The sequence below is a fragment of the Lonchura striata genome, chromosome 13, assembly GCF_050655825.1.
Source record: "Lonchura striata isolate lonStrDom1 chromosome 13, ASM5065582v1, whole genome shotgun sequence".
Taxonomy (NCBI): Eukaryota; Metazoa; Chordata; class Aves; order Passeriformes; family Estrildidae; genus Lonchura; species Lonchura striata.
The window spans coordinates 9,731,020-9,751,554 of record NC_140715.1 but is presented as its reverse complement, the minus strand read 5'-3'; the positions used below and the strand labels follow the sequence as shown (position 1 = coordinate 9,751,554).

The 20,535-nt window shown below is 38.9% G+C and overlaps 1 protein-coding gene across 4 annotated transcripts; it reads left to right on the top strand.

The window, feature by feature from the left end:
• Positions 1–270: 270 nt before the first annotated feature.
• RAD50 (RAD50 double strand break repair protein) lies at positions 271–19,526 on the top strand. Of its 4 annotated transcripts, none has more exons than XM_021549439.3 (26): positions 271–346; positions 1,250–1,429; positions 1,815–1,898; positions 2,133–2,284; positions 3,100–3,285; positions 3,431–3,635; positions 4,040–4,168; positions 4,388–4,553; positions 5,228–5,421; positions 5,952–6,158; positions 7,000–7,182; positions 7,386–7,543; positions 8,249–8,424; positions 8,525–8,762; positions 9,269–9,458; positions 10,303–10,429; positions 10,646–10,839; positions 11,148–11,258; positions 11,791–11,883; positions 11,970–12,083; positions 12,884–13,011; positions 13,728–13,952; positions 16,343–16,428; positions 16,830–16,972; positions 18,322–18,455; positions 18,780–19,526. In XM_021549439.3, exons 2-26 carry the CDS (start codon positions 1,301–1,303, stop codon positions 18,964–18,966), a joined length of 3,939 nt encoding a protein of 1,312 aa, XP_021405114.2. In that variant the 5' UTR covers positions 271–346; positions 1,250–1,300; the 3' UTR covers positions 18,967–19,526. The 4 variants fall into 4 exon arrangements, with proteins under 4 accessions (XP_021405114.2, XP_085447328.1, XP_085447329.1 ...); XM_085591202.1 differs by having other exon boundaries at positions 322–370; positions 1,251–1,429; XM_085591203.1 differs by lacking the exon at positions 271–346 and adding an exon at positions 403–416 and having other exon boundaries at positions 1,251–1,429.
• The last annotated feature ends 1,009 nt before the right edge of the window (positions 19,527–20,535 follow it).

Genomic DNA, 20,535 nt, shown 5'->3' with positions numbered 1-20,535 from the left:
GCAATGAACAGGCTCCCCAGGGAAGCGGTCACAGCGCTGAAGAGCCCTTTGGACAAGGCTCAAGGCAGATGATGCGGCTCCTAGGGATGGCGCCGCGCAGGGCCAGGAGCTGGACTCGATGACCCTTGTGGGTCCCTTCCAACCCAGCTTATTCTGTGATTCTGTCCTTTCCAGCTGGGTTTAAACCACGATACCGCCTCTCAACTCCACGGCCCCACTCTGAGCCCTCGGCGGCGCCGCAGCCCGGCAGCGCCCTCACGGCCCCGCCGGCGGTGCGGGGGGCGGCGCGAGCGCGGCGGGCGGGGCCGGGCGCGGGGCGCGGGGCGCGGGCCGGCGGCGGGCGGAGGTGACGGCGGGGCCGGGGCGGAGGGGACGGCGGGGCCGGGGCGGAGGGGGCGGCGGGGCCGGGGCGGAGGGGCCGGCGGGGCCGGGGCCGCGCTACCGCGGCGGGCTGGGCTGGCTGGGCTGGCTGGGCTGGGCTCGGCTGCGCTGCGGCGGCGGGAGGGGGAAGGGATGTCTCCCTGGAAAACGTCCGCCCCCGGCGCGGCGCGGAGCTCCGGGCGGGAAAGCCCCGCTGCCACCCCTGCCTCGGCGGGAAATGCCCTTTCTCAGGCCGGGCACCCCCGAGGAGCCGCGGCAGGGCCGAGCCCGAGCTGTCGGCCTGGCGGACACCCCGGGTACCTAGCACCCACAGCGCCCGGGGCCCGGCCGGGCCGTCCCCCGGAGCCCGGCAGAGCCGGGGCAGCTCCCGCCCCTGCGCGGCCATGGCTGCCGGCTCTGCGGCGGGACGCGCCTGCGGGAACGGGCGCTGGCAAAGCTTGCGCGGTGTTGGCTGTTGCAGTGCAACAGTGGCTTGTCAAAATATACTGGGGCTTGTGCTCGGGGCTTTCTGAGGGACCTGCGTAGTGTTTGGGGAGTGGAATAAAAGATTATTTGAGGCTGTTGTGTTTGATTTCATGACACGTAGTATGGCACTTAGCTTGATTGATTTCTCAGTTTGAAAGAAATAAGGGTTTGCTTTCATATGTTTTGTAGCTTGAACAATAACTGAAGAACCGTAGCTCTGTTTTTAAATATATTCATTGTATATGACCCACGATCCAGTCATTCCATGATTGTAGGGTACAGTGTGAAAGTATCATTGCATGGAGTATGTAGGTTTTACTTGCTTGTACAGGTGTCTAGCCAGCTTTCGGCAATCTATTGTGATTTTTCCCTACTGGATTTTTCACGAAGCTCTGTTTTACAGGATTTACAGTGTTTTCACCTTTGCCTTTGGAACAGAAGTTGTTCAGCAGAAATGTCGAGGATTGAAAAAATGAGTATCCTCGGAGTGAGGAGCTTCGGGGTAGAAGATAAAGACAAACAAATTATCACTTTCTTTAGTCCATTAACTATTTTGGTGGGACCAAATGGTGCAGGAAAAACGGTAAGCTTTAAGTTTGGATTTGAGCTGTAAATAGGTCTGGAAGGCCATAACATGTGAATAATAATTTCTATAGAAAGGTATTTCATAATATTGCAAAAGTTATGCTGTTTGCTATAAATATTGTGTTGTTTAGTGTTATTAGAAATCTGCTTTCATGCCTGGAGTTTGCAGAGCGCCAGTTGATATTTTTTCATAGGAAATTGATCCAGATCCTGATTAAAACTGCTTTTGCAAAGTATCATATTTTCATGGTACTCAAAAATTAAAATGTTATTTCTCTAACTCATTTGTAAGTGTTTGGGCTGTTACTGTGGATTTGCCTGTAGTCCATCTAGGTTACTCTAAATCTGTCTTTATAACTATGTACTTACTTTTGTTTTCTTAGACCATCATTGAATGTCTTAAATATATATCCACTGGTGATTTTCCTCCTGGCACCAAAGGAAAGACATTTGTTCATGATCCAAAGGTAAGTCATAATGACTAGGTGCAACGTGTGTTGATGCCTAAGTAAAATACTCCACTGCACTCAGGTTGTGAATAAAAAAGGGATGCTCAAGTCATAGCCAGGCTCGAGCTGAAATGAGGAAAAGCAGAGAGCTGGGGGTGATCAGAACATGCTCTACAGCTGGAGAGGCACATATTCCTTTGGACCTTGAGAAGAATTCCCCTCATTCTGTTTTTTTTTTTGCTTCTACCAAAGGTTGCCAATGAAACCGACGTTAAAGCTCAGATTCGGTTGCAGTTTCGTGATGTCAATGGCGAGGTCATGGCTGTGCAGCGCTCCATGCTCTGTACCCAGAAAGGCAAGACTCCAGAATTTAAAACACTGGAATCTGTCATTACTAGAACGAAGTAAGTTGTCAAGTGTTTCTGCTTACTTTGGCATGAAGATAGGTTTGGACTCAGTATATTTCTATGGATCAGATAAGAGAAAATTACATAATGTATTCCTTGACATAGCTACTAGTGCTTTTAGATTATAAAGATGTGTAGTTTCATTACTTTATCTGTTAGGTGATTGAAAAAAATCCCACATCTGATAGCCATGGTGTTAAGAAATACTTATATCTGTTGACTTGCATTTATTTGAAAACTTTATTGGTAATAAGGGTGGTAAGGCACTGGCAGAGGTTGCGCAGAGAAGCCGTGGCTGCCCCATTTCTGGAAGTGTTCAAGGCCAGGGTGGATGGGGCTTGGAGCAACCTGGTTCTGTGAGTACCATCCCTGCTCATGGCAGAGGGAATGAGATAAGTAGTATGGATGTTTCCAACCCAAATAATCCATAATTCTGTGATTGTAGGGTACAGCTTGAAAGTATAATTGTGTGGAGTATGCAGGCTTTACTTCCTTTAGTACCATTTTCAGTTTCACATCATTTTTAGCCCATGTTTTAACTCCCATCTCCACTGTTTAAGTATATTCCTTTAACTCAAGAGCTGTCCTGCCCCCTCTGATGGTTCCTCAGAGTTCTAATATGTGAAACAGTCTGACTTCAAAAATTGGCAGCATTAAATGCCTTTGTTGAGCATGGTAACTTTGTGCTTAAAAATTGTTACTTGTTAAATTTTTGAATGGGTATGGTAAAATGAGGTTATACTGTTAAAATGCAGTTCAATTTTTGAAGAACTTGCAAGTAAGTTCTTTGGGGATTTTCTTTGTCTCCACAGGCATGGTGAGAAGGTCAGCCTGAGTTCCAAGTGTGCTGAAATAGATCGGGAGATGATCAGCGCCCTTGGTGTTTCCAAATCTGTGCTTAACAACGTCATTTTCTGTCACCAAGAAGAATCCAACTGGCCATTAAGTGAAGGAAAGGCTCTGAAACAAAAATTTGATGAGATCTTTTCAGCAACAAGGTTTTTCCCTTTACTGTAATTAAATAAAAACTAAGTAAAAAATGTCTTCTCATAACATAAATGTTAGTAAAAATGTCTAAGACACTGTTTCATACATCAGTATTGCTGTTTTTTCAAAGCAGCTGAAATTTTGCTTTTTTTAAAGGTATATCAAAGCACTCGAAGCTCTGCGTCAGGTACGACTGAAACAAAGCTTGAAAGTGAAAGAGTGTCAGACAGAACTGAAATATCTGAAACAGAATAAAGAGAAAGCACAGGAAATCCAGGATCATCTCAGCAACAGAGAAGCTCAACTGGCTGCTTCTAAGGAGAATGTAATATCAATTGAGAACCAGCTTGAGCCTCTAAAGGTAATTTCCATGAGGATTATATTAATGCTTTAATACAAAACAATAAAAGAAGTGAAAGGTGGATTGATTTCTTGGTTCAAGTCTTGCACTTTTGTATCTAATCCTTTGCCCTGCAGCAGAACCAAGCATACCTCAACTCACCTGGCAGATGTTGCTCTAATCTGTAAAGGGTTAGGAATAGAATTCTTGTAGCAGTATTGGGTTTTGGTCAGTTTAAAATCTCTCTCATATTTAGCTGGCATCCAAAACCATTTTAAGCTATAACTAAAACAAAAACCAAACTAAAACTTTATGTTCCCTATTTTAAAAATATATTTAATGAAACTGGAGGTTTTGCACTTAAAATAATTGATTATGGGGTTAATGAACTGATGAGGTATTTTACTTACCACATTCTTTTGCAGAGCTCTCTGGCAGTAGTTGAACAGAATCTCACAAAAGTAATGAGGTTGGACAATGAAGTGAAGGCCCTCGAGAGCAGGAAGAGGCAGATGGAAAAAGATAATCAAGATTTGCAACAGAAGATGGAAAAGGTTGCCTTTATGACAAAAAACTTAGATTATTTTACTTTATAAGTATAAGAAAAACGGTTTTCCAGTTTTGCTTGCTGAAGATTTTCCCTCTGTATGTCTTATTTTAGAAATTCTGCATGTGAGGTGTTTAAACTCTTATTTCTTTAATTCTGTTGTGCTAAAAACTATACATTTTTGAAACATCAGTAATTGACTTAGAAATTTTTATGTTGTGTACAGGTTTTTCAAGGAACAGATGAACAACTAAGGGATAGATACCAGAACCACCAGAGAATAGTGAAGGAGAAGGAGAAGAGATTGTTGGACTGTAAACGTGATTTAGATAGAGTCACTAAAGAGTGCCAGAGATTTAACAGTGAGAAATCAGAGCTGCTTATTGAACGAGGTATTTTAGACTTCAATTACAGTCTTGTATATTTTCTAATGTAATTAAATCTGAAATGGAACTACTGATAATTTAAGTGATCTGAACCGGACAAAACTTCTAAAATGTGTGTTAATTCAGGTTCACCTGCACAGTGGGGTGGGAGAGTCTTGCTGGTGGACAAGTTTAGGTGTTTTTCTCCTGGAGTTTCTAACAGGCATTTTTTCTGAGCTATAATTACAACATATAGTACATTTTGTTATATAACAGAGAAAAAGCATGAAAGCTGAATACCTGGCATTCTCCATGTCTCGTGGGGAGTGGGGACAAGTCAGAGGTCTTGATGTTAATGTTCTTTCAGTTGTGTATCCTTTTTTGATGGATTATGGGAATTTCAGCAAAGCTGTAGTAGTTGAGACACAGAATACAAGCTTACATAAAATACATTTGGGCTTTGTTTTTTTATCAGAATAATATTTTTAGTGATTTTAGCGTCTTTTGAATTATTGATTTATTTAATTCATAAAAATTCAGTTATCTGAAATAACAATGGCTACCTATAGCTTTTTATTCCATAGCTTTTGGTGTTGTTGAAAAATACTTCAAGGTTTCAAAGGCTTTAAACTGGCTTTGAATCCTAAGCATGTCCTCTACCTCGTTTTTGAACATTTATGTCACTTTTTCTTTTTGTGGAGGTCGTCTTCAACTGCAGGCAGATCGTCACCAGGAGCACATTGTGACCAGGGATTCCTTAATTCAGTCTCTGGCAGCACAGCTGGAATTAGATGGGTTTGAGCAAGCACCTTTCACGGAAAGGCACATTGCCAGTTTTCGCAGACTGGTGAAGGACAGGCAGGACAGAGATACAGAAGCTGCAAATCGTATGATGGTAAGAATTTTGTTGTTTAAGTAGTGTAATTTGTATGGGCCATTGGTGTTTTATTGGTCCATATAGGTCTTTATGGTGCGGGGAGAAAGTGTTGATGAGGGGAAGCAAAGCTGTTTTTTTTTTTCTTGAATTCATGGTTATGTGTTGTCTTTCCATGGAAATTAGTTTTGGAATTAGGAGTGGTCATCAAGGCCATTGAACAGGCAGTTCATCAGAGAGGTTCTTCTAGCAGTCCTCATGCAGGTGGATCACTGATAAGCTCAAAAACCTGAGGAAGAATTACATTTGGCACCTGGCTTAAAAATAAAAAACTTTTTGTTGAAGTCATGTTCAAAATGGAGTTGCTACTTGTATGATGCATGTACAATTTCCTATCAAAAACATTTCAGCAGATAATTTTGGACAAGTTATAGTTTTCTCAGTATTTCAATGTTTTACTGTGGTGAATATTGGCACACTAGTGTGAAAAATATTTTAAAATATTTTCTTATGAAAAAATAATGACCATATTATTGCTGATCTATTTTCAGAGAGAATTTGCACAGAAAGAAACAATGAAACAAAAACAGATAGATGACATAAGAGACAAGAAAACTGGATTAGAAAGAACCATTGACCTGAAATCAGACATTCAAAATAAGAAACAAGCAGAGCTGAAGAATGTCAAATGTGAATTGCAGCAGTTGGAGGGGTTTTCAGACAGGATTAGTGAGTTGGATGAGGAGATTGGCAAGATGGTAAGTTAGCGTGTAATTGAAGAAATTGTAAAAGCTTGAAGTAAAAACTTGTGGCTTTATTAAAAAAATATACCAAAACCCATAACCTCCCCCTTGATGTTTACTCTTTCAGGTGTGTTTTTGCCCTTTTAATACCCTGTATGCTTTGTTTGTTCAGACCCTTTGGGGCAGGGTCTGTTCACTGCCTTGTTTTTGTACAGTCCCCACATAGAATGTGCTGCTTCTGCTTGGTGAGTTGTAAATGGGGTAATAACACAGCTGGCAGTTAGGAGATTGGTTACTCTCAAATTATTGGGCCAGAAACTTTGAATTGAAAGTTCCATACTACCTACATTTTTGGAGATAACTTGCCTGTGAGATGGACTAGTTGGTAATAAGTGTTTTATCTGACGAAGTAAAGTTACGAGCATTTTATGTTCCAGCTGAACAGCTGGTTATGCCTTTGTAACCAAGTATTTTGTTTGTTAGCAGTATATGAATTCTGTTTCACAGTGTTTTTTCTAGCCTTCTCACTAGGGTAATTCCAAATTTAATATACAGTAGATACTAAAATACAGACAATCAAACTAAATATGAGTGAGCTTCTGTTAAAAGCATGAGCAAGTTGGGGCAGTGCTGCATTCCAGGACTGCATACAGTGTTTGTGTGGGACTTTTCTTGCCCCACACCAGTCACAGCCTTTGTCCTTTTGCATTTATTGTTTACAAATCTTGTGTCATTCCTGTAACAGCTACTAATGCTGCTGCCAGGCAGCTAAATAGGTTTTTTCTGTTTCCTTTAGCTAGAGCTTTATTGAGTTTTGTAATTATTTGTGTCTTCTGGGCTTTTATTCTTTGTATAGGAAGATGAACTGGAGAAGGCTGAGAGAAACAGCAATGTAGAAACACTGGAACAGGAGGTACAGACTCTGCAAAATGAGAAAATAAACTTGGACAAAGCTCTAAGGAAGTTGGATCAAGAGATGGAGCAGTTGAATCTACACACCACAACAATTACCCAAATGGAGATGCTGAAGAAAGACAAAGTAATGTTTTTATCAATATCTTATAAGAGAGGGACATTAAATTGATACAGTTGCTCCAACATTTGTTTATTTTTCAGTTGTTTATCAACAATCTGTTATAGAGCTTCTGTCTGACTTCATAGAAGCTATTAGCTTAATAAATGCATTGACAGTTATAAACCTGAAGATAGGAAAATTTCATTTAAAATGCTTCATTTCCCCAGGCAGAAAAAGAAGATCAGATAAGAAAAGTCAAGTCAAGACATTCTGAGGAACTAACATCACTGCTGGGATACTTTCCCAATAAAAAACAACTTGAAGACTGGCTTCATGGTAAAAATAAAAAGATTAATCAGACAAGGGATACTCTTGCAAATCTGAAGTAGGTATTAATTTAAGAGATTATTTCTCCACAAGTTTTTATGTAATTACAAATTTAAGTGTTGGAAAGTTTCATATGTCCAAAATACTTTTTACTTTAATTCATTAGTCTTTATTTCGGTATCTGCAAATCCAGAAGAAACATCCTGCAGAGTTCCTGTGATACAGAGCTGATACAGTTTGTGCTAGTTAATAAAATCACAACATTTGTAGTGTGTCAAAGGCAGCACTAAAAGCAGATAGCCAAATAGTGATCTGGAACATCCTTAGTTGTTTGTACTAATTCTGTCTGGATGATCTGGAACATCCTTAGTTGTATGTACTAATTATAGCTGAATTAATGTGCCTGGGGCTGGAAATTGCTGGTCTTCTGATTTTCTGATAAGCCACAGAGTGGTTAGTGACTATATCACAGATTCATGTGTGATTACCTGTTCTTGGTTTCATTTGATTATATAAAACAATTAGTTGGAAAGAGTAGGAAGTTTCTCATCGGTAATCATCTAGAAAACAAAAGGGATTTAAAATTAAATACTTATGAATGAATAAAAAGTTCATGCTATAGATCATGTGAAAAATCAATAAAGAAGAACTGATGAATAGTTCTGTAATTCCAATTTTAGATTACCTTTCCATGGTTTTTGGTTTTGTTCAGTCTAAATTGTTGTGCTTAGGTAATAAAAGTGTTTCTGCATTAATATTTCAGCAAGCGATTGGCATCAGTAGAATATGATAAAACTTATGCCAGTAATGAGCTAAAAAAGAAAGAAGCCCAGTTGTCCAGTCATGAAGCAAAACTTTTTGATGTTTGTGGAAGTCAAGATTTTGACAGTGATCTGAACAAACTTCAAGATGAAATTGAAAAAAGTTCCAAACAGCGAGGTAAATTTTTGTATAGCTTTACTTTTTTCCCTTGAAATACTAATTTAACTGATTATGCACTGTTTATCCAACATAAGTCTTATGTTTGTTTTTCACCCAGCTGTGCTTGCTGGAGCCACTGCAGTTTATTCACAGTTCATTACACAACTGACAGAGGAGAACCAGTCTTGTTGTCCAGTTTGCCAAAGAGTTTTTCAGACAGAGGCTGAACTGCAGGATGTCATCAGTGATCTGCAGTCTAAACTGCGTCTTGCCCCAGACAAACTGAAGTCAACAGAGTCTGAGCTTAAAAGAAAAGAGAAAAAACGTGATGAAATGATGAGTCTTAAACCACTGCGGTAAAGTGCTTAGGAAACCATATTGTTACAGGCTGTTTTTTTTCCAAACGTGTGGGTTCTGGTTATAAAAATCTATGCAGACATCAAGGAGGCTTTATTCTAGGGCTTGTTAATTAATTTCAAAATGTCGTTGTTGGGATAAATATTTTGAGAGAATTTGAGAACATACGAGGGTAGAGCATTCCTTCACAAGAGGGCACTCTTGTTTAGTGCTTTGGACCTTCTCCTGAGCACTTGCTGTAATGAAGTTAAAAATCAAGAGATTTTGTTTGCCTGTTTGTATAATCTCCCCTAAAATGAGAGATACACTTTAACTGGGTACGTAACCTTAGCTGGGTTTGTAACATAAGCTTAGTTAAATGTGGGCAAGATTAAGGGGATGCTATTTTAGCTAAATTTTGTCTTCCACTACTAAATCATATAATGGATTTTGTGATCTTGAATGTCTTCAATTTATGCTGCTGTTTCTGACCAATTAAATTTTAGGGATTTATATTTTATTTAAGGCGAACTGTAGTTGAACTCCAAGATAAGGAAATTCCAGACCTGAGGAACAAGATCCAGAATGCAAACAGAGATCTAACAGGCCTGAAGGGTGAGATAGAAGAACAGGAATCACTCCTCCAGACAGCTTTGTCTGAGGAAGAAGGTGCCAAAGCCTGTTTACAGGATATAACCCTGATGGAAAGGTATCAGGTATGCTTTGGTAACATTTTAGTTCATAAAGTGATACTCCCTTGCATTTAAATATATAATTATTCATAATATGACAGAACTTTGAGGTCCTTATTTTAAAATACTTCCAAAGATAGTATAACATAGGTGATTTTGTACTAATAAAGGTTAAATTTACAGAAGGTTTTTTTTTTGAGCACCACAGAATCCCTTGAGTTCTGATTCAATTCTGTGCTATATGAACTGAAAAAAGAGGTGTAATCCAAAACTGAGCACAACCACAAGTACACCTAAATGTTTTCAGTCCTCATAGTCATTATAGGTCACTGTATTCCCAGCATCTCACCTGTGTTTCCTGGTTCTGTGCCATCTGAATATATGGTAAAGGGAAAGAGAAATCCTGCACTTTTTATTACCCTGGCATAGGAGACCATTTTGAGCAGTCTTCATGCCTCTATTACCAGCACAAAATCTTTGCTTGACTGAGAACGTTCAGAGGAGCAATTAGGAAACCTGGGGCTAGGCAGAGGACTGAGAGCATTTCACAAAGTCATGTCAGCATCTTCTGAGGCTCCAGCAATTCCAGTGTTGCAGGGACAGATTGCACATGGAACTGTCCTGAAGTGGGCTGGGATGTTAAAGGCCTGTGTGTCCTTATTGGTTGATTCCATCCACAGTTAGGAATTCCAGTTCCTAGCAGCTGACACAATCCTACTGCTAATGATGTGACATTGCTCTACAGGAGAAGGTAAATTGGAAGTTCTTGAGTGACCAGGCCCTGAGCTTGTTCTCATGTGCCAAAGGTGAAAAAATACATTGTTAAAGACTAATACAGTAGTAATGGTACTTTTTCTCATACTTTCAGACTGATATCAGGGATGTTGAACGGAAAATTGCTCAGCAGGAGGCTAAACTGCTAGGAGTCAATTTGAGTAGAACTGTGCATCAAGTAAGCAAAGAAAAACAAGACAAAAAACACCTGTGGGATACAGGTTTGTAGAACTTACTTATTTTTTATACTAAAAATAATGTTCCAAAATTCTTGCCATTAAAATTTTGGTTTATTTATTTTATATTCTCAAAAAACTGTATTCTCTTGGTTTGTTGTTACTGGTTTTTGGAGTTATACCAGCTTAATCTAGAGATGAATTTTCATAAGGATTACAATAATGGTTGTAATAACAGATTGACTCTGTTTCCATCTGCAGTTACTAGTAAAATTGAGTTAAATCAAAAACTCAAGCAGGACCAGCAAAGCCAGATTCAGCAGCTGAGGAGTGCAGTTAATGACCTCAAGGCAGAGAAGCTGCAGATTGTCAGCAGCATGCAGCGCCGGCGGCAGCTGGAGGAGCAGACTGTGGAGTTAACCACTGAGGTTCAGTCCTTGTGCAGAGAGATCAAGGTGAGAAATTCTCTCAGTTGTCTAACCCTTAGCTTTGCTGGCCTTGAAATAAAAAATAATAATCTCGTCATACTTAACATTGTCTCTATTCCTAGACAATGGGATGGATTTTTAAATGTTTATACTGTGGTGCTGTTGTGTATCTTTGGGAATTTCCAGAACTTTTTAAATACATATTTTCACATTTCCCTTTTTTAATACACACAAAAAAGAAATAAGTAACCACATTACTTTTTTTACTGCTTGAAAAATTATTGATCTTTACCAGAATGCAAGAATAAAACCAACATTTTCCAAATACTTTTCAGGAAGCAGAAGAGCAGGTACTTCCTTTGGATGCAAAGTTAGACAAATTGCAGCAGGAGAAGGAAGAACTAGTGAATAAAAGGACTGCAAGTAATAAAGAAACACAAGACAAGGTTTGTTTGCTTTTGACATAGCTGTGAGATAGGATTAGATACTGTTTTTCAGTGGGTGGAAGCTGTGGTACTGAGTTTACTTTTAAGAAACATCAATGACACCAGGAGGTGCTTTAGATTGATAGAGCTTTTAGGGAAGAAAAATAACATGTCAATCAGGACATGAACTCAATTGTAATTCACCTTTGGCAGTCTTGAAAAAAGACTTCTTGGGACATTTGGCAACATTTATTGGCTGAGGGCATTCAAAAGCCCTTCCCAAATAGACCCAAGAGGAACAGCAAGGATGACCATTGCCCATCCTTGCCAAGAGGCACAGTGGTTTTTCCAGGTTAAGTGGCCCTCATTTGTTTTGGGAAACATTTTCATGCTTGTAAGTATTACTGTAGAAGCTGAAGACTTTCTTAGAAAACTAAAGGGAGTCACAATAAGGAACTGGACTTTGTTGGTAATGTTTTCCAGTATCTTTGATACAGAGCATATCTGTTCTTGGACATAAGATCATATTTCATTTGTTATCTTTTCTCTGCAGATGAGTAGCATAAATGAGAAAGTTAAAGATATATACAAGTACGTGAAAGAAATTGAAAACTATATTCAACAAGGAAAAGAAGACTATAAAAAGGTAATCTAAAAACCAGTCAATACAAAGTTATCATCAAAAGTACTTTTATTTTTAAATCTTATGCCATTTTCTTAATCATTCTTTAGCAAAAGGAGTCTGAACTTGATGAAGTAAATTCTCGTTTGGCTGCCTGTGAGAAACAGAAGGAAAAGATAAGTAAAGAGATGGAAATGACCCGACAAGATATTGACACTCAAAAGGTGGATTTATTATTTAAAGTATACTTGGCATAGTTTAAATAATTCTGGTTTGTTCTGATTTGTCTGCCTAGATCTGTAGTGGGGTGAAATTAGCGTCCTCTTGATTTATTTGATCAGTTGTTAGTCAGGGTAGTTGCTATATGTGCATTAGGCTGAAAATAGTCTTGAGATTTGTATGTGGAAATTTAAAAACCATTTATCTCTATCATCTGATGGTATTTCTAAGAGTTAAGTCTGGTTAGATAGTAGTCAGCATTTTCAGGAGTATCTCTATGTGGAGGATACCTGCTTTTATTAGGAAAGTACAAACTGCAGGTACCAAAAGTTTTTAGCTATTCCAGATTTATCATGCACTTTAAATTCTTGTATATATGTTTCAAATACTGTTTACATTCCTTATAGGAAATATGTCTTTCCCCATTCTGCCCTTTCAGTTACTATCTACTGTTGTAGAACTGCTATAGGGCACTTGGTTAAATCTATCCTTGGTTAAAACTACTTGTCCTGAAATCCATTGTTGAAATATGGATTAATATTCTCAAAAAGAATCACTCTTGTGTTCACTTATGACAGTAAATGCTACTAAGTGTTATTCCAGTTTGAGAGATGAAATAATACCACTGATTTCCATTTTATTCTATTTCTAGGACAAGGTGAGTTCTCACTGTGATAATTTTTGTTGTTTTCAATTATTTTATCCTTGCAGCGTTGTTGTTTCAGAGTTGTGCAGAACTGATACATTGTAGTTGATGACCAACATGCTGAAACATTATCTAATTTCTTGCTTTCTTTGGAGCTAGATACAGGAAAGGTGGCTGGAGGATAATCTCACTTTGAGGAAGCGGAATGAAGAGCTAAAAGAAGTTGAAGACAATATAAAACAACTTATGAAGGAGATGGGAGAAATGAAAGTCCCCCAGATGAAAAAGTAAGCACCTTCAAAAGGAATGGTGTGCTTTGAACAAGAATCCATTGAATATGGATGTTGTAGTCACTGTTTTAGTGTGTCCTGGTCCTCTTTTCACCTCATTCATGCTGACCACTTCCTCGTTCACACCTGTATTTGGTTCATATCCCTATGACAAAAGTGTAAATGGCTGTGAAATCATACAGTGCTTCTGGCTAGAAATAGAGATATCTGCTCATACCTGTTCCAATCCAGGCCTTTTAATGATGTTTACCGAGAAACCCACATTTAAATCATTCATGCTTTGTTTACTTCAGTAGTCTATCTAATTGCTTAGATAATAAACACTTTTGAAAAGGAATTACCCCTTTGCTGGTTCTTGCATGTGAAATACTTATTTAGCATGCTAGAGCTTACCCAATAATTCATCTTATTTTGCTCAGTATTAAACAAAATTAATCTTTTTGTTTCTACATATAGAAGTTTAGCATTTGAACTGACAATTTGCTTCTCCCACTCAGAATAGTGATTAGAATATATTCTTAACAAACTTTGAACTATTTTTATTTCAATAGTGTCTTCATTTCAGTGGTGTTAGTACTATAATTTTAACTGTTACGGACTTTATAGATATGATACAATGAGCTGTTTTCCAACACAAACTCAAAATTTGAATCCTGTTTAAAAAATTGAAACACTAAATACAAGATACATGTGTATCAATTATGGTTTGACAGTGAGCAGAAACATTTGGAGGAGAAAATAGAGTCTCTGAAAAGGAACCATCACGTTGCTCTTGGCCGCCAGCGTGGGTTTGAGGAGGAGATTGTTCGCTTCAGAAAGGAGCTCAGAGAGCCACAGTTCAAAGATGCAGAAGAAAAATACAGAGACATGATGATTGTCATGAGAACAACAGAGCTGGTGAACAAAGATCTGGACCTTTATTACAAGGCTCTTGATAAGTAAGTATTGTCAAATGAGGGTGATTCTTAAATATCTTTATCTTTATTGGTATTGATAACCTTGATGCAAAAGCAGCTTTCAATTTCAGGCTTCCAGGGTGACTTAGAGGAAATTGATGTGATTCCTTGAGACACATCATTTTTCTTCATATATTCTAGCATTTAATTTTTAAGAAAACATAAGGTATAACTTCTAAGTAAATTAATGAAGCTGTGTTGGAAACTGCACAGGATTGGTATGACGTAGGAAATTTGTAAGTCAATGTCTATAATGTACATATAGCAAATGCAGTGATGGTAATGGAATTTAATAGATAAGTCTGATACTTGTATTCCCAATTCTCTGAAAGACTTAGTTGGAGTTTTGATTTTACATGTTAGGACTTACATTTGCAGTACAGCAGTAGGAGAGAGATAAGGAAAGGTGAGATTGATATTTAAATCCTTAATTTTTAATCTGAGCCCTTCTACTTTCATTTCTATAGCAATAGATTTTAGCATCTTCTGGTCATATCCTAGCATGAATAAGATATGCCAGGTAGGTTTCTTGTTTCCCATGGCATTTTCTCAAGTAAATAATTGTTTTTTAAAGAATATTGCAGTGTAGAGGGGTTTTTTTTTGCCTTTTTCCAGTGTGGGTGGTTTTGTGTTTATATTAAAGAAAGTAAGATCATAAGAAACATGTCTGGCATTTGATGGAAAGTGTAGCAAGTTTGTTCTTGTTTCTGTTTCCTCTGGAAGCTTGTTTGCTAGTCTTGGACTGACTGGGCAAAAAGGGCATCTCAAAATCTGTAACCATATACAAAATAAAACATATGGCTCCCTAAAAACCCTGTTTGTTTGGTTATAATGATGGAATGGCAGTGAACAGCTTGATGGACAGGGAGAGAGAATTTTGGAATCAGTGGATACATTTCAGGAAATAGAATAGGAAGTAGGTCTTGAATAAAGTATGGAATATTGGCCTTCTCTTTAAAAGGGTTCACTAGTGCTGGAAAAAGGAGCACAAAAAAGTAATTACGTGGTTGAAGATAGAGCATAATGGTCAAGAACAGAAACAAAATAAATGAGAACTTTCCAGGTTGAAAGGACATTCTAGAAGAACTCTGTTCTAAGCTGGTTTGATAATAACTTAAATAAAGTAAACATAAAATTAGAATGTAAGCTAATCCAATATTGATTGTGTGAAGATCTAAGTTACTCAGAGCATGTATAAGTCTTCCCTTTCAGTTGTAATGGAAATGCACTCCAAGAATTTCCTTTTTTGTATGATATCAAATCATCTATTGTTTCTATTTAAGGCTAAACAGGAAAACAGTCTTGTAATTTCAAGAAAAATAGATAAGCATCACTTAGCGGTAATCGTCTGAAAAATCAGCGAGGCAAAATGCTAACTCTAATGGCCAAAGCTGTATCTGTAGCTGGGAAAACCAGCATTTTGGGTGTTCCATGCTATCAGATGATCTTTATTGACTCTATTTAGAGATTTATGATAAATATTGATGAGGAATGCATTCTTGGGACTAAGTAAATGGTTAAAAATGCTTCATTTTTACTTATCTAAACCTATTAGAGTTGATACCTCAGTATTCCCCAGATCAGGTGGAAGAGCCAAGGTAGAAAAAGCATGTGTAAAAGTCCATTTCAGAAGGATATTTTACTTCCACCACATTTTTTGAAAAAAGACATTGCCATAAAGTGAGTGAGCATTTCTGTCATTACAGAGTAGTTTTCTGTAAAAAGCCAAGTGAGAAATGCAGTGTCCTGTCCTTTTCTGAGTGTTTTGTAAGATTTCAGCTGTTAATGAACTAAAGTCATGCTACTATGTTAACCAGAGAAATTAAATTAAAAAGTATTAATGATATCCTGTGTTGTTCTTGCTGCTGAAGAATATTTCTTGTCATAATGCCTGTTTGGGTAATTACAAATTATATTCTTAATAGGAATTCTTTGCTCTGAGGAGACTTCAGGTTCTCCTTTCCTGCTGTTTGCCCTGTTTGCAGACTGTGCCAGAATAATGGTCCTGTTCTGGAAAGCTTAACATCAAATTCATCTTCATGGTGTCAGGCCAAAAAATAAACCTGACACACAAATCATAAATCTCTTTAAAAGTCAGGTAAAGTCATTCTCCATTGAGTGACTGCCAATATATTTGTTGTCATTACTTTCCTACTTTTTAGAATGGAGCTGCTTGTGAGCATAGAATTATTTATGCAATGACATATTGTTATTCTTTAGATAGTTCTCTGTCCAAAATAAACTACTATTTTCTCAATTTTAGTAAAAGTATTAAGGGAATGGAAAGGGAGCTGCCACCTGTCTTAAAGCCCCTAGCAGTCCGTAGCAGTCCATGGTTGCATCTCTAACAGTTTACATTTTTTGTTTTTAAGAGCAATAATGACATTTCATAGCATGAAAATGGAAGAAATTAACAAAATCATTCGTGACCTGTGGCGAAGCATTTACAGAGGACAAGGTATGTAATAATATTTTTTTAAGTTTTACCCATATGTATCCATTTGATAGTGTGCAGTGCATAAGGAAGAGTGTTTGTTTGCAAGATGGGAAATAGCTGGTTCCATTCTAAAGGCTGTATCTGTTCTTCAGCACTATAATCTTTTTATTGCACATGCAGGATAAACAGAGTTAATTTTCACTTTTCTGTGTTTTCCAAAGGTTAGGTTTCTTTGTGAGAGGACAGTGCATGAGTTCATTCCTTCCATTTTGGAAAAGTTAATTTCCAATATGGATCTATCAGTGGGAGTTCTGAATGGAATTTTTATTATTACTACATATTATACCTCTCATCTCCCATTAATCCTATGATATTTTTCAAGATTTTTCATAATGTACGAACTCTCTCCCTCCCATTTTCAGATATTGAATATATAGAAATTCGCTCTGATGCAGATGAGAGTGTCTCAGCCACTGACAAAAGAAGAAATTACAATTACAGGGTAGTAATGGTGAAGGGAGATACAGCACTGGATATGCGAGGAAGATGCAGTGCTGGGCAAAAGGTAATGGCTCTTTATCTCCAGTACACAGCAAGAGGGATTCTGAAAACTGACTCAGATGAATGCAGAGAAGTCAAGTGACCATGGAACAAGCCGCTCCAGCTCTAATTTATTATTGTGTACAACTTCCCTTCACTCTCTCTGGGTGTTACACAATATGTCACTCAACATCTGAACCCTGCTTTGGGCTGCTAAAATCCATTGATTCCGGTGGGCACTAGGCTGATGCCCTGCAGGAGTGAAGGGTTTGGCTTCCTCTGTCCTCAGGTTCAAATCCCCCCATTTTGTTTCTTCCTGGTTACCACTGAGGTTACCTCAGCTTCAGGACTATTGATTTGCTCCCTGTTTTGTTTTTTTTTCTTTCTTCTGAGCCCTTGGTCTTCTTTTTGCAACTGCATCTACTTCTGAGTTGATAGGATCTCTCTTCCTCCAAATTAAGGTGCTTTCACCTGCTGCTGACTACAGCCTTTCAGTTCATGTCACCAATATCACACCTAGCCATACTTCCAGGCATTGCATTTCCTCCTGTGCTGCCAGCTTGCAGCTCTGTGGGCTGTCCATTCATCTTCAATAACACACACTGGCCGAGTGGCCTGATGACACACCAGCTGTGACAATACCTGTGGTGAGAGTTCATCACAATTAACCACACCCACACATGCTGAGGGTTATTTCCACCTGTCTGTTCTATTAAATCTATCTCCTCCTAGAGTAGTTTAGGATGTTGCGTTAGAGTCCTATGTAAATGAGAGTGAAACTTGAACAAGTTTCTTAGCTGAAATTCTGAGAATTCTTCTTTGATGAAGAAATGTGATGCCAGCAGTTGTGATAATTGGAAAATATTTTTGGCAGCAGTTTCCATTGAGTGTTCTGTAGTTTTTAGTAGTCCAGGAGATCTTGTAAATATGATTATGTGTGTTGATGCAAAACTAACATGGAAGGTGGTAAATCCTACTGTCTTCCATTATAGTAAGAAGTCAGGAGTTCAGTAACTCAGTAATATGCAGACAAATTTCCACCTGCTGCAGTGGGGTGGGCTCAAGCAGAATGTAGGAGTAATGCAAATGGCATTGTCATAGTGGCTTTACTTCAGATCAGAATCCTTACTTTCTTAATTGAGTGTCTTCTCAATTTTGAATGCTTCTTTGTAGAGTCAGTCTTTGAATTCTAGCTACAAGTTTCAATTTAGTTTTTCAGTAATCAGTTAGCTACTGTCATTTTGTGAACTGTCAGCACATTGTTCTGTAAACTTCAGTCATGGTTTGTAATGGCATTAAAAACAGGCTGTCGCATGTAGATCCTCTTTGAACAGGTTGAAGCTTGAGATTTTTGTGTGTTTTCCTTTCCCCCAGGTGCTTGCTTCTCTCATCATTCGCCTTGCTCTAGCAGAAACATTCTGTATCAACTGTGGCATTCTGGCCCTGGATGAGCCTACAACCAACCTTGACCGAGAAAACATCGAGTCCCTGGCACATGCTCTGGTAGAGTAAGTGAGCTCTCCTTGTGGTGCTTTACTATGGGTATTTTTCAATGCCCATTTGGCAGTAGTGAATTATTTTTTAAGCTAGCTTATCTTTTTTGTGAGTAATTTTAGATTCCCTCTCTATCTGGAAAAGAAAAAGGTATTTCTTATGTAATTTGAGGGGTTTTTTTAATGCGGTTAAAAAGAGTGGGTAATCAGCATTAGATTACTCGATGGTTCATATCATTCATTATCAATAATGAAATGTTTTTGTGCTGTGTGTCTGCAAGTTCTCTGATGCTAGCATGGGATTTAGGTAAATGCACACTCGATAATATCTCTTTGTAGGATAATAAAGAGCCGCTTACACCAACGCAACTTTCAGCTGCTGGTGATTACTCACGATGAAGATTTTGTTGAACTTCTGGGCCGTTCTGAGTATGTGGAAACATTCTACAGGATAAAGAAGAACATTGACCAGTGCTCTGAGATCATCAAATGCAGTGTCAGTTCCCTAGGCTCCTATGTTCATTAGAATGCCAAGTAATTACATATTATAGACAGCCTAACCTGATAGATTATACACTGTCTGACTTGATAGAGCTCAGAGTAGGTGTCTGAAAATGTAGTTCCTTCCTATCATAATCTACTGAAGCTTTGTAATGATTTTAGCCAGAGTCTAAAACTGAGACTTTTAAACTTCTTACCTTTCTACATATTTCTGTGCCTAGGCTTAGGAAGCACCATAATTTGAAAGAATTTAAATGAGTGCCAGACAGTTAAATTTTGATGTATTTTATGCTTTAAAAGTTAAAATAAAGCTGTGATGTTCTTTTTGCATGTTGTGTGGGACAAGTTGCACAGGTTGCAGATTCTCTGAAATAACTGCAGCTCTGCCAGGGGAGTAACAGCTCTCCATCTCTGCCAAGGTCAGCACTGATGGGTGTCACTTTGGTTGGAGGTGTGTTCATTGCTACCAACCTAATCTACCCAAAATTGACAAGCTTCAAGACAACTTTTACTACTTTCTCTACAAGCTAACCTAACCCTGGCTGTTCAAAGACAGAATAAAGCAAATGCCCATCTCTAACCAGATGAATGAGTGAATTCTCTGCTCAGTGAGTTATGTCCTGTTCTGATTCTTCATGGCAGTGTCTGCAAACGGGAAAATGGAGCGTAAGTGTCTCAGAGATTAGTGTGGATGCTGAGCTCTTCCTGAAGCTCTTTTTCTTGGTGTGACAACAGCTAGGAGCCCTTCAGCTTGGCAGTCTGCAGCAGGGAACCGGCTTCTTAATGGGAGGGACGAGGAAAGCCATGGGGGTGGCCTGCTCAAAATGCAAAGGGCCTGATCATCAGGAGTCCTGAGGTTGCACAAAGCATGCCTTACTGCTTCCAAAGCCATGCAAACCCTGAAGGAAGGAATTTCTGGATTCCTGTTTCTTTGTAAGCTAGTCAGGCGCTACCTTGAATTCTTGGTAGGAGTCCACAAGCAGAAGCTGGACTTGCATTTCTTTAAATCCTTGCGATCAGCAGTGAGGGCCTGACCCTTCTCAGCAAACCAGAGCACAATTTCAGAGGAAAAATCTTTAAATCACCATTAAAGAAAGCTAATTTCTGTAACATCATTTCTCTTTGCAAATGAGCCTAAGAATATTGCGTGTTGCCTGCCTTCTCTTCCAAGGTGCAGGAACCCCTTTATTTTACAGGGATAAGAAGTTGGCAGGGGAGGGGTTCAAGCAGACCTGGCTTGTGCAGGCAGGGCCTGGGCCTGGCTGAGCATGATGGACCAGGGCCTTTGCCCCTGAGGATGGTGCAGCTGAGCCCCTCACTTGCCATCACACACCTCTCACACCACCTGCACAGAAAAGGAGAGCCCAATATCCCCCAGCTCGGGTTCTTCTCCATGGCAAAGGCTCTTAGGGCCCTGCCTTGGCCAGGCTCAATGCTGTAGGTGTCTTAAAGAGTAATGGCAGAAACCAAGATCTTCAGCTAAGGATTGTTTCTACCTAAATTTTCTGAAACTGCAATGTCAGTGACCCCAGTCATCGGGAAACCACTCGAAGATAAGAAAACTAATGGGGCTTCCTAGCAATTACGCTTTCAC